The sequence below is a fragment of the Thunnus thynnus genome, chromosome 23, assembly GCF_963924715.1.
Source record: "Thunnus thynnus chromosome 23, fThuThy2.1, whole genome shotgun sequence".
NCBI lineage: Eukaryota > Metazoa > Chordata > Actinopteri > Scombriformes > Scombridae > Thunnus > Thunnus thynnus.
In genome coordinates, this window is record NC_089539.1 from 20708020 (window position 1) to 20720499 (window position 12480).

General features: G+C 39.1%; 1 protein-coding gene across 1 annotated transcript in view; it reads left to right on the forward strand.

Moving 5' to 3' along the window:
* Positions 1–12480, forward strand: part of rassf3 (Ras association domain family member 3) — an 81321-nt gene that overhangs the window by 60683 nt on the left and 8158 nt on the right. Inside the window, exon 3 of the mRNA XM_067581773.1 lies at positions 11762–11869. Within this exon, the coding sequence (XP_067437874.1) occupies positions 11762–11869 (108 nt within the window). The remainder of the gene's footprint in view (positions 1–11761; positions 11870–12480) is intronic.

The window sequence follows — 12480 nt, forward strand, 5'->3', positions numbered from 1 at the left end:
AGGTTCATACCTGCAGTAAATACAGAAAAGTGTCATAAACACATAATGTCTGTTTGAGCAACCTGCAGAGGCTCGGTATGCTCATGTAGGCGGAGTGTCAGTGGTTTAGTAATAACACTATCGGATATGACTGATGGTGACTGGCATGTTGATCTGTTGCTTCATATCTGAGTCATGGAGGCTGCGAGTCGGCTGCAGTGAACCTTGCTTTTCTTATTATTTTTGTTTTTGTTTTTTTGCTTTTGCTTCCTTGATATTTCTTTAAATCATATGTAGTTTTGTGGCTTCTAAAAAAAAAAAAAAAGTTCCACCGTCTAATTTAACTGATTTAACTTCGTTGGTGCTGTTCTGGCATGAAAGTCGATGATGTAAGACTTTGGAAAATTGGTTATAAGGGTTGCCCTCAGTTTTGCAATAAACAAATCTTCTGATGTGATGTCGGTGTCAGCGAGTTTTTAAGTCTGGAGTCTGCTAATGAAAAACTTACAACTCAAACTTAAAACTTTAATTAAAGACACATCTCTCTGCCACTGTTTTTCATTACATTTTAGAGCTGCACTTCATAACTTATATTGTTAACGTTACCCTCTAATGCTCCTATAAGTTTGTAACAACTAATCGATTAATCAAGAAAACAATCAACAGATGAATGAATCATGAAAATAATCATTAGTTGCAACCCTGATATTATTGTAAATTACATATTTTGGGGGTTTGGGCTATTTAAAGATGTCACTTTGGACTCTGGGAACTTTTTTCGGGCGTTTTTTTTTTCATTATTTTCTGACATTTTATAGACTAAACAATGAACGATTCATCAGAAAAAAAAAAAAGCACTCATCACTCGCAGCCCTGCAGGCATGTTCTGTACGCAGCTGGCTGACAAATGAAACTCTGCAGGGGAAGTCTGGCTTATTGTTGGCTCACTCTCCTCAAACACTCACACACCTCTTTTTCTTCCACCGCCCCTCCTATGTTGTCTTCCTCCAAGGTCAGAACCATGAAGTTTCATAATCTCAGCCCGCACATGCTTACTCACTGGGTCTATTGCCCAATTCTTTCTACGAATCCTGTGCAAAGACCTTTCTACACTATGTATTTAGCAATCTGATAATAACCAAACATGAACTTTTCCTGTTTGTGTGCATGAGTATACAAGCCTCGGCCAGCTGTGTCGCTCCCCGGTATGTAGCTGTTTTAATCAAAAGCCATTTTTCAGCTTAATGAGAACATTTCTCAGCGGGGAGCCGGTAGCAGTGTGAGCTGACAATCAGAATAAATGACCAGCGACTCTCCAAAGTTAACTGCACGACTAGTAGCTGAGTCTGAAAAGTGGCAGCTTTTAGAATATTATCACTGCTAAAGATGGAAAAGCTTTAAATCCGTTTGATTATGATCGTATTTCCTCCTTCCTCTCTTTTTGTTTGTCTCTTTCTTCAACTTCACATTTTTCTTCCTAATATAAACATCCTCATAATCAATCATGTCTGTCTTTAGCTCCTCTTCCTCCTTTGACATCTCTTATTCTTTGTCTCTTCCTCTTTCTTTTCAATCCCGCTCGTACTCATCCTCTCGCCTCTCCTCCTTTTGCTCCTCCATAATTATTCTTAACCTTCGCTCGTGTCTTCTTCCCTTTTCATTATTTTTTCTGTCCTCTACATCCACACTCACATCCTCTTCTTCTGTGTTGATAAAGGCCTTGATGAAGCTCATTTTTCTGGGTGGTCCCTCCAAACAGACTCCTTGTTAGTCTACTGTAGGGAGTGGAACCATAACTGTGTGTCCTGTACTCTCTCTCTGCTCTCCATACTGTACACAGTGAACCACACTGGAAACATACTGGCAGCGCTGCAGCACGGTGCCAGTCGTCCACTTTGGTTCACATCATTGTGCTGAACGCAGCCTCTTTGTCTCCATGCGGTCCGGCTTAGTTTAGTCTGCAGGTTTCACTTCTCTGTTTGCAGAAACAATAGAACAGTTTTCCTCTCCTGTTCTCCTCTCTCTCTCTCTTTAGAAGAGAAGACGAGGTGCTGATACAGGACTTTAGAGGCAGCTAAGGATTATTTTCATTTAATGATTTAATCTTTTTCCCAAAGTTAAAGGTGACGTTTTCAGATTTTATCAAAATAATCAACTGCAGCTCTAAACACGTCTGACAAGGATCTCTAAAACGAGGTGATTAAAACGTTGCAACAAAGGTATCGAGGCAGGATGTTTTACAGTTGAAAAACACTTAAAGTCCGCCTCCACTCAAAAATGTGTTTTTCTTCTTGTTCCTTCAGTTGGGTGTTAGAGCTTCACTGTGCACAATGATTTATTGTTCTTACATTCATCTTTGGAAGGAGGAAAGTTTCTCTGTGCTCACTTTAAATCTGAGTTTAAGTCTGATGTGTATCTGCGAGCGTGATTTGTGACATCACAACTAGTATCGAGCCAATCATGATCCAGTATTCAATTTGCACTTTCAAGTGTGACGTGGAAACTCGAAGCCTTAAGTGCACAAACTGAGAATTGACTTTTCAGTAAAGTAGGAGACGTCTTGTTTCCATCACTAGTTGGACTAGTTTCTGGACATTTTTAAAGAAGGAGAAGGATTAGATGTCATTTTAAGGATTTTAATAAGTTAATTGAACTTTTTTTGAGGAAAAACCATATTAGTCACAAACAATTATTCAAAGTAGAATGTTTTACATGTATTTTAAAACATTTTTGGAGGGGATCTTTAATATTATTATTATATAATCAACCAAAAATGCAAAAACAGCCAAAATACATTAAATTTGAAAAAAGTGAGCCAATTTACATAAAATACATAAAAATGTCACACATTTATTTACTGTAATTTCTTCTTTCATACTCCATCTGCCAATGTCAAAGCCTATATCTATTGTATATATCAATGAAAAGCCAATATCGGCTCCACTAATATATATCAGTGAGGCTCTAATTTGTTCAAATACACACAGTATTGATTAACTGATCACCAAAACTGATTCTTACAAGCAAAACATGTTGATCTGAGCCAATATAACTATTTGTGAACATGTTTTATTATTATTATCATTATTATTATTAGTTTTTACTCTTTTAAGGGTATTATTGACTAGTTTCATATTGAAAAAATCACATAGACAGCTTCAAACCCCAAACACATGTATCTGTATCAACCTTGAAGCACCACAGGTCTCCCAGGTGTAAATAAATGTCGGTTAGTGGTAGAAAACGGACAGCTGCGGTCACTAAACAGAATGTAGAGTAGTTAACGCTGGACAGCAGAGACGGAGATGCCTATAAAAGGCTATAAAAACGACGCTACGCTGTCCATTAGCTCGGGAATGTCCACTCAAGACGTCTGAGCGATTGCGTCTTTCTGTCCATTAGCAGAACGTCTGTGACAGAGGAAAGGTGTGAGCACTTACACGTCGTCGTGCGCGCGCGTGTGTGTGTGTACCCATTAGTGCAGGAATGCTGGGAGGAAAAGGTGTGGCCGATCTCGACTTCCCCCCGTGGACTCAACAGGAAGTAACAGGGAGAGAGGGGATGAGGGCGAGGAGGGTGAAGAATATACATAAGAGAGTTTTAGAAGAAATTAGCAGAGGAGAAAGTAGATCCAGTATTGATTAATTAATAAAGGATTTTAGAAAGGTGTTGGTGTTGCTTCCAGCTTGTAAAGTATATTTCTGGAAGGATATTTGATAAATAATAGTAGAGTGATTAGAGGAATGTGTCACGTTGGCAGAGGAAAACTACTTTGGCAGTGGAAACTCCCCTCGCCATTGTTTTGCAAATTGAAAATGACATTCACAGCGAAATGGGAAAAGTGTCACATGAAAAAGTAAACACTGGCACAAATATAAAATGTCTCTCTCTTGGCCTTTTTTTTTAAAGGGGACACATCCTGCACATTTCCAGCTCTATATTTATATTCCGGGGCTTTACTGGAATATCTTTGCTTGATTTCCAGTGAAAAACTCCTTATTTATCTTATTCTGACCCTTCATGCAACCCCCTCAGTTCAGCCTCTGTCTGAAACAGGCCGTTTTAGCTTCTGTCTCTTTAAAGCCCCCCTTCCCTTTAAAATATAGGTTCGATTCAACTAAATCACTATGTTTGGTCTTCCTGCAGCCTCCATAACATACAAACATACAGCGCTTTAGGTGCTATTTAGCCGAGCTAAGCGTGTTTTGTCTGTACGCACACTCGCACGGTGATGTCATCTATTTACAGACACCGTATGCAGACGAGCGTGACGGTGCTAAACAAAGGCAGGAATGCTGCAGGTGTGTGTGTGATACAAGGTTTGAGGAAGAAGTGTCATTACCTTCTCACACACACACACACACACACTTACAGGCTTAACTTAAACCCACCAAGATATCCCTAAAACAGTCAGAGAAGAGTCAGAAGTAAATATAAAACCTGATATGTGCGTTTCTCTCTCTCAGGTTTTTTCCCTTCACACTTCTCGTTGTACTCTCTCTTTCTCTTCTGCATTTTTTTTCCAGCGCAAAGGCCAAAAAGTTTTTTTATCCTCTTCCGCTGCACCTAACAAGAATAATACCGAGACATAAAATTTGATTACTCTTTTAAATCATGAATTAAATTTAGAATACTGTCAGTTTCCGCACTTGGAAAGTATTTTTAATAGTCCTGTTATAGAGTTCAGGTTGTCATAATAAGATTATTGTTTTGAATAATACCTTCTTTGTCTGATTCGAATGACCGAAATAAGTCCCTTTTTTTTATTTCCTCAAAGTTCACGTCACTGCAGCTGCAATTTAGTGAGAACTACAAGGTGTCAGACATGATATAAAACAACTGATGCTGCGCGGAGGCTTTTTCACATCCCGCTGTCCTTTTAAACGACCTCTAAGACCTCTAAAGTTGGCCGTCCGCTGCATGTAGTTGACGTCATCCTCTTATCTGTGTCTTCTGTTGCCTAGAAATTGAAGGAAACTTCTGTTTTTGGACTCAGGCCTTGCATGCAAAACTTTAAAACACAGCATTCAGTTAGATTTAGTTTGTAGATAAGTCTACAGTGAACATGCTCTTTCATGTACAGAATTTCCTTTTCCTTTAAAGTCGCTCAAGTAGGTAGCATCCATTTATTAAGATGACAGACCGGCCTATATTTAACATTTCAGACCAATAACACAATTTGTAATTTGTAACACTTGACCACTCTTAATACATGGTGCCTATTTTGCCTAAAGCGGTAAGGAAAAACACAGGCCTCAGCCTCAGTTTCAGCTTCGAAAAATATACAAATACTTGCTGCAGAAGCCCAAAGAAAGGTATTTGGGACAGCCCTAGTTTAAAAAAAGAAGCTGCAAACTCTTCACATAAAAGCTGAATGAGCTACATGATCAGATGTGTGTTTAAACGACGCGTGTCGCGCAACATCACGAAGAAGATTTCCCATGAATCTCACTGACGTCACCGCCTTTTATTGAGAGTTATTGTGATTTATTATTCACGATTATAACTGGAGCGTGAGGCTGTGTTTAAACATCGCTACTGTCTTTGTCTTTTCTCTCTGTTCTCTCATCTGCCTTCTGTCCGCTGTTGATCTTCCAGCTTCAGTGGGAGGATTCGCCACGCTCTTAAATAGGACCATGACCTCATTGTGTTGTAGCTCGGCCGTGCTCTGCTTCTCCTGTTTGTTTGGATTTGGTTGCTCTCATCCTCCCAGTTCCTCTTAACCCTCGCTGTGCACAGCCCGGACTGGACACACGCACCACAAGGGGATACAGCGATGTTTATAGGCCAATAAAGCCGCCGCTGCGGGCCAGCTCGGACGTGACGAAGCTGAACGCAGCTAGTAGAAGTGAACATTAGGGAACATTTTTTTCTGACAAATCAGTGGAGTCTCCACTGTGAGGCTGGTCAAAAGGTTGTTTCAGAAGTTTTTCCACCCTGACAAGAATACAATTCTGGAGACTTGTGGGGGTTTTTTTGGCATGAAAATCACCAGAATTATAGGACTAAATAAAGAAAATATTGGTCATAAGTGGCCTGTAAAAGCCTATTCAGGTCTAATACATGATAATGATACACATGCATAGAAACCCCCATAGCAACACAATGCATTCAGAGATCTGATTCATTTAATGGATGATCAATGCAAATTTATTCATCTAGTCAACGTGCAAAACAAGGTGACGAGCAACCTGGAAACTTAGCGTCAAAAAGCACAAAAAGCACCAATCACAGCTAAGCTCTCTAATGCCTTCGTTTAGTGCAAACTGCCAGAGACACAGACAGGTCTCCAAAATGTTTGAGTATTATCAGATAAAGACCTGAAATCTGCACAGAGCAGAAAAGATTAGTCAATGAATCAATCAGTCGATCAGCACAAACTTACTATTTTTATGAAAATGCCCCAGACTTGCTGGTTCCAGTGTATCACATGTGGATATTTGCTGTTTCTCCCAGTCTGTTTTGATAATAAATAGAAGATCTTTGGGTTTTGGATTGTTAGTCAAACAAAACAAGTAATTTGAAGCCTGATCAATAAATCAGCCCTCCGATAAATGACAAGAAATTGAAGTAAACAAAATGCTAAATATGCAAAAACGTTCTGGGTGGAACTCGAGTGCTAGAATTATTGTTCCACATGTCAGAGTAAGTTGTTTACCGTAATAACTTGTAATGCAGTAACAATAATTTAACAGACTAACTAAAATATACTACTGTACTGTACTAAAATATGTTCAACTATACTTATCAAGCAGAGAGAATTAGAAATAAAGGCCTCTCTCTAATATAAGCCTGCTTCCAATAAAGGCATGTTACCTTCTATTAGAGGAAGTACGGTAATCAACTAAGCCACCCAGTTTTGCTGACTGCACACAAACAAACACACACTGCTCAGTCACCAGATGAAGGACCCCCCTGAGGGAGTTTCATTTATCGTGTATTTGTTTCTTTTTAACTTCTCTTTTGTTTGTTCTTCTCTCCCGTGCCCCCCCCCCCCCCCCCCCCCCCCCCCCCCTCCGTCAATCCTTTTGTGGATGACAGATAATCTCCTTACCTGTCACTCTCTGGTAATAAGCTTTGACTCATCTGACCCGGCAGGTGCTTAACGTTGCTGATCGAATGTTGGAAAAACCCCTGACGTTGCGTCACGAAAGCTCATTTTGACATAAACATTTAGACGTAAATCAAGAGATCTGTCAGCCTCGGATTCCTGCTGTTGTGACTTTGTGGCTGTAAAAGATTAGCTGAGGTCTTCAGTCCTCGTCTGTCTCCCTTAAATCCTGATGAGTCAGCGTCTGTCTGTCTGTCTGTCTGTCAGAGGGATGAGCAGACAGGTCACCATCACCGAGGTGTCGACAGCTAATATCAGGTCAGACGAGCCGAGTCGCTGTAAACACCAACGAGCCTTTGAATATTTTAATGAGTGTTAATAGCTGTTGTTATGTACCAAATTATTCAACCTCCATAATCTATTAAATGTTTTTACTTTAACCAAAGTTAAATATGTAAAACTATACTTACAGAAATATAATCAGTTTTATGTATTTTAAGATATTCTATGTTGAATCCCAATGAAACCAGTATAAATATTCTTTTTTTAAATTGTCCAGTGTCTAATTGTTAATGAAAATATTGAAAAATGAATGAAAGAAGTCCTTACTTTACTAGTTTTGTCCAACTAATCATCTAAATCCCCAAATATTCAGTTTATGTTGATAAAAAACAGAAAAAAGCACCAAATCTTGACATTTGAGAAGCTCAAGAGAAGCGAATGTTTTTCATTTTTCTGCCATAAATGAACTCACCAATAAACTTTCTCACTAATTCAAATCTAAAAACAAACAAACTGAATGTTAACATGAATATCGACATGTTCACGAAAGCAGAATATTTCTTTGATGACGGACTTTTCATAGAAAGTCAACGGGGTCATGTTACCGTTCCAGCTGTGAATGACACTGACCGGACCAGATGTGAGTTGCATTTAAACGCCAGATTTGACCTCATATATCATCGGATCTTTAGTCTCTTGTCTTATCTAAATGTCTCCTTCCTCCTGCAGACATCATCAAACCTTCCTTTTAATCCAATCTAAACATGTGATAGAAGACATAAAGAGGGAGTGAACGGCATTCCTGTTCTTTCTCAGAGCTATAAACCCATCAGCCGACAGGATTATAATGTTAGAGAGTCTCAGGGCTGCTGCTGCTGCTGTGTGTGTGTGTGTTTGTGTGTCTGCAGTGTTTGCACATGCTGCATTGGCACCTTGTCTTTCCCCTTGAGCAGTGTGTGTTATCCATATAAGGGTGTATGTGCCTTCAAAGCCTCCTTGGATTCTGCACTATGTGTGTGTATGTGTGTGTGTTTTTTAATAGATGCAGAGGAGAGAGCAGTGCTATGCCCATGTAAGCACACACACTACAACGAGGAATTAAACTCTAAAGTCGAGTCTAAAGACGCTGCGTTGGCACCGGCCTACTGTACACAGACACACAGATAACAGAAAACATCAGGACGTCTCACATCTCGTTTAACACAGTTATAACGAGTTTGTTTCAAGGCTTAAAAAAAGCTAAAATTGGTGGGGAAAAAAAAGCTGTGGCCTTCATCCAGATAAACTCACTGATACACTGAAACACAAGGATGCTTCGTCATCATGTGCAAATGTAGAGTAAGGCTGCAACTAATGATTATTATCATTATGATAAGTCTATAAAAAAGTAAAACAAAATAAAGAATACCAATGAGAAGCTTATTTTGTTGCAAAAGGATTTAATTTGGAGACGTTGGAGAACCTCGAACCTACAACTGTTTAACTTTTTTGTAAAGTTATTTAGCAAATCAGTTATTACAGTTGTTATTAATTAATTTTCTGTCAAAACAAACCTCCAGCTGGTGACGATGAGGCAACAAAAACAACAAAACACTGTATTTAAAAATTGTAGAGTTTTAGGAAAGTGCAGTTTTATGTCACTACAGAGTGATAAACTACAGATATTAATTATTTATATTTGACAAAAATTACAAAATGCAACCTGGAAATAAAATATGGATCACTTTACAGTCAGTAACAGCTCTGTTCTGGTCTATAAAAAGCCAACTTTACTTTTTTTAAACTAATATTTACATATTTAATAATCTTAAATCATATTATAAGGGTGTTTGCTTATGGGATGGATGTATGTTTAGGTTTTTGTATTATTTTAACAGTGTACTTGTATTTTTATGCTGCAGTTCCTCCAATGGAGGATCAACCTTGACCTTTGACCCTTGAAATCACTATCTTGTTTGTCTTTATTGGCTCTTATGACATTAATCAAACCTGCCTCGTTTAGTCGGCATGAATCGGACTCTAGTTGGTTGTCCGCCTCATTTGGGCAGATCTGAACACAGTAACGGGTTGTTTGTGGCGGGAACGTGAACCACTAGGCGTCCTCTGCAAGTTTGAGCTAAACGGCTCCTCTAGCCAGGTGTGCTTTGCATGCTGGGACGCAGATGAGCGAAACCAGCAGCTGTGGAGCTTCTTCCTGTGTTTACGTTCTCGCTGTCGCCCCAGAAACAACTAACCAATGAGCATGCGAGTGAATGATGTCACATGACTTTTACTGATGCAACTCGAAACGAGACCTTTTCACATTACACAGACTCATTAAATTCAATTGATCGTAGCTTTAAAAACATATCCTGTTATGCGGGTCTGAAGTAGTCAACAGTCATTATTTTGAACAAAACGTTGTTATTGTTGTTGAGTTTGAGATGTTGAAGCAGAGCGGTCCAGTAACAGGACGTCCAGTTGTTTATGTGCATCCTGAAAACGAAGGATCAGCTTAAAAACACTTTAATTGGTTCTGAGGTCAGTGGACTGACTCTTTACTACTGTAATATATTTGGCTTTGTCATGTGACCTAAATTATAACTTTACATGTCTTTTCTGCAGTTGCGGCTGCGTGTCCTTGAATAAAACAATAAAAACAAGTAAATACACTTCAGGATTCAGGATTGGACTGAACCAACCTGGTCTGTGTTTATTTCACGTGCAGACGTGCAGACTCTGAGTCTCTGTACGCACACACACACACACACACATACACGTCTGTTATCTTTATCTAGAGCTTTCTCTATCAGCTGACCTCTGTTGTGACCTTCCCCGCCCTCCGAGGCTATTTATACATGAACACAGTGTCGACTGCTGACTGCGACTCTCCTCTGTCCTCGCATGAAGCCTCTTGTCCGGCTGACTTTACAAACACACACATATGCGTAAACGCCGCACACATCACAGGCTGTTGGAATCGGTTTCACATACTCTTCAAGTCCGTGTGCCTCTCAGTCAGTCAGTCAGTCAGTCAGTCAGTCAGTCAGTCAAACTAACCTCAGTCGTTTCTGGCGTTTGCTGAGCTGTGAATTGTTTACACGTTCGGTACCAGGAGCTGTTTTTCCTGCAGGAGCTTTCCATCTTATCTAAAATTAGAAAGTCAGTCGCTCACCATGGGACCCCGGCTGATTAGAAACGTGTTTCTGTCATGTGCTGACCCTCCAGCAGTGACAGCCTTTCCACACTTTTTGAGTCTGAGAAACCTTTTTTTTTGGGGGGGGTGGGGGGGGGGTTGTTTTCAGCCAGACAGCAGCACCTTTTCTTGTCAAATGTCCTCATAAGTGTACATATTAATAAGAAGCAGCAGACTCTGGGTGCTAATACAGTAATATAATATTAATACACCAAAACATGAGCTACCCAAGTTATCTCCTCCCTCTTTTTTTTAAATCATATGAGTGGGCGGGGCCACATGGAAAATACTATAATGCCGTATTGTACCCGAATGCACCGTGTAATGATATAAAGTACATATATATACAAAAAGAAAAAGCACTTGTGTTATTCTGCTTCCTGAAGGCCTTCACTACTGTTATGGTTCTCATCCCAGAGGTAAAGAATAAAATCCGCTTGATATCATTTATCTGTTGTATTATTTGTCCCTTCTATGAATAGATGGTTGTGTTGTTGTTTTTCAGTAGACAGAAAATTAATCGCCAACTATTTTCATGATCAATCAATCGTTTTGAGTCATTTTTTTTAAAGGAAAAATGTCCAAATTCTCTGATTCCAGCTTTTAAAATGTGAATATTTCCTGGTTTCTTTAGTCTTCTATGACAGTAAACTGAATATCTTTTGGACGTCACCTGAAATGATGCAACGTTTTCTGACTTTTCATAGACTGAACAACATATATGTTAATCAAGAAAATAATCGACAGATCGATCAATAATGAGAGTCGTTGGTTGCAGCTCCAGATTCCACATGTTTTTCCATTTCAAACACTGTTTATTCAGTTGTGAAACCATTTAAAACATTTGAAAGCACTTCACAGAGTCAAAATATAGGTTTTTACACATAACAGTGATTTATATCAGACAGGAATTACATTTATCTTCTGTTTTTCATGTCTGTTTATCATGACTTCATTGTGAAAATATAAAATATTATCTAAATAAAATCCTGATATCATTGTCTGCCGGGTTAAATAAATAAAACGCCTACGTGGAGACGTGCCGCAGTAGTAGGTCAAATCTATTTTATCTATGACCCCAAGATCCCAGATTGAGACTGAGGTTGTGTCTCAACATGTGAAAAACTCTGCACAGACTCTCAGCTCTGATAAGGAAAACTGCTGCTGCTATTGTCTGCACAGAGACCGGATTGTTTTTATTAATTTCTTTTAGTCGACTTGTGACCTGCTCGTTTCATGTTTATCTTCATTCTCTCTCTTTTATCTTTTGTCAGGATGTGGAGAAGGAGAGAAAGTTGCGGACCGAGTTCAGCAGGGAGGAAATCAGGCAGAAGATCGAGCTGTACAACTCCCTGACCAAAGACCACCTTAAAATGACACTTGTGAGTGGAGAACACACACACACACACACACACACACACACACACACACACACTCTCTGGGTCAGTTAGTGAGTTGTATATATTCAGCTTGGAGCTTGTTTCTCCTTTTTAAAAGCTGAGTGTTTTATCTACACTGGATTATGGAGATAATTCTGTAAGCTACTGCCATTTAGTGCCATTTCATCTAAGCAGCCAAAGCAGGAATGAAACTCAATACTGTGACTTCATGAAAAAGTCAGACAGTCATCACACAAGGACAAAAGAAGCATCATAATACCTGTATTTTTATTTAAAAAGGCTTAATACTGAAGCAAAATACTCTTTATTGTTCCCAAGAGAGTTTTTAGTGTCTATTGTGGATGCTTAGATACATATAAACAAGATATTTGAGCATGATTGCATCTATTTTTTCTTTATTTTTTTAGCATTTCATTCCCTAATCGAGACAAACAACCTTCAGATTAATCAATAATAACCTTTTAGTTGCAGCTCTGTGTTTAAATGTCCTCAAACCGGTTGATTATTCGACAGCACAGAAAGTCTCGCTTCACCCAGAAGATTTCGTTTCGAACGTGGTGTGAATATAACTTCAGGCAGCTTTTTACTCTGCC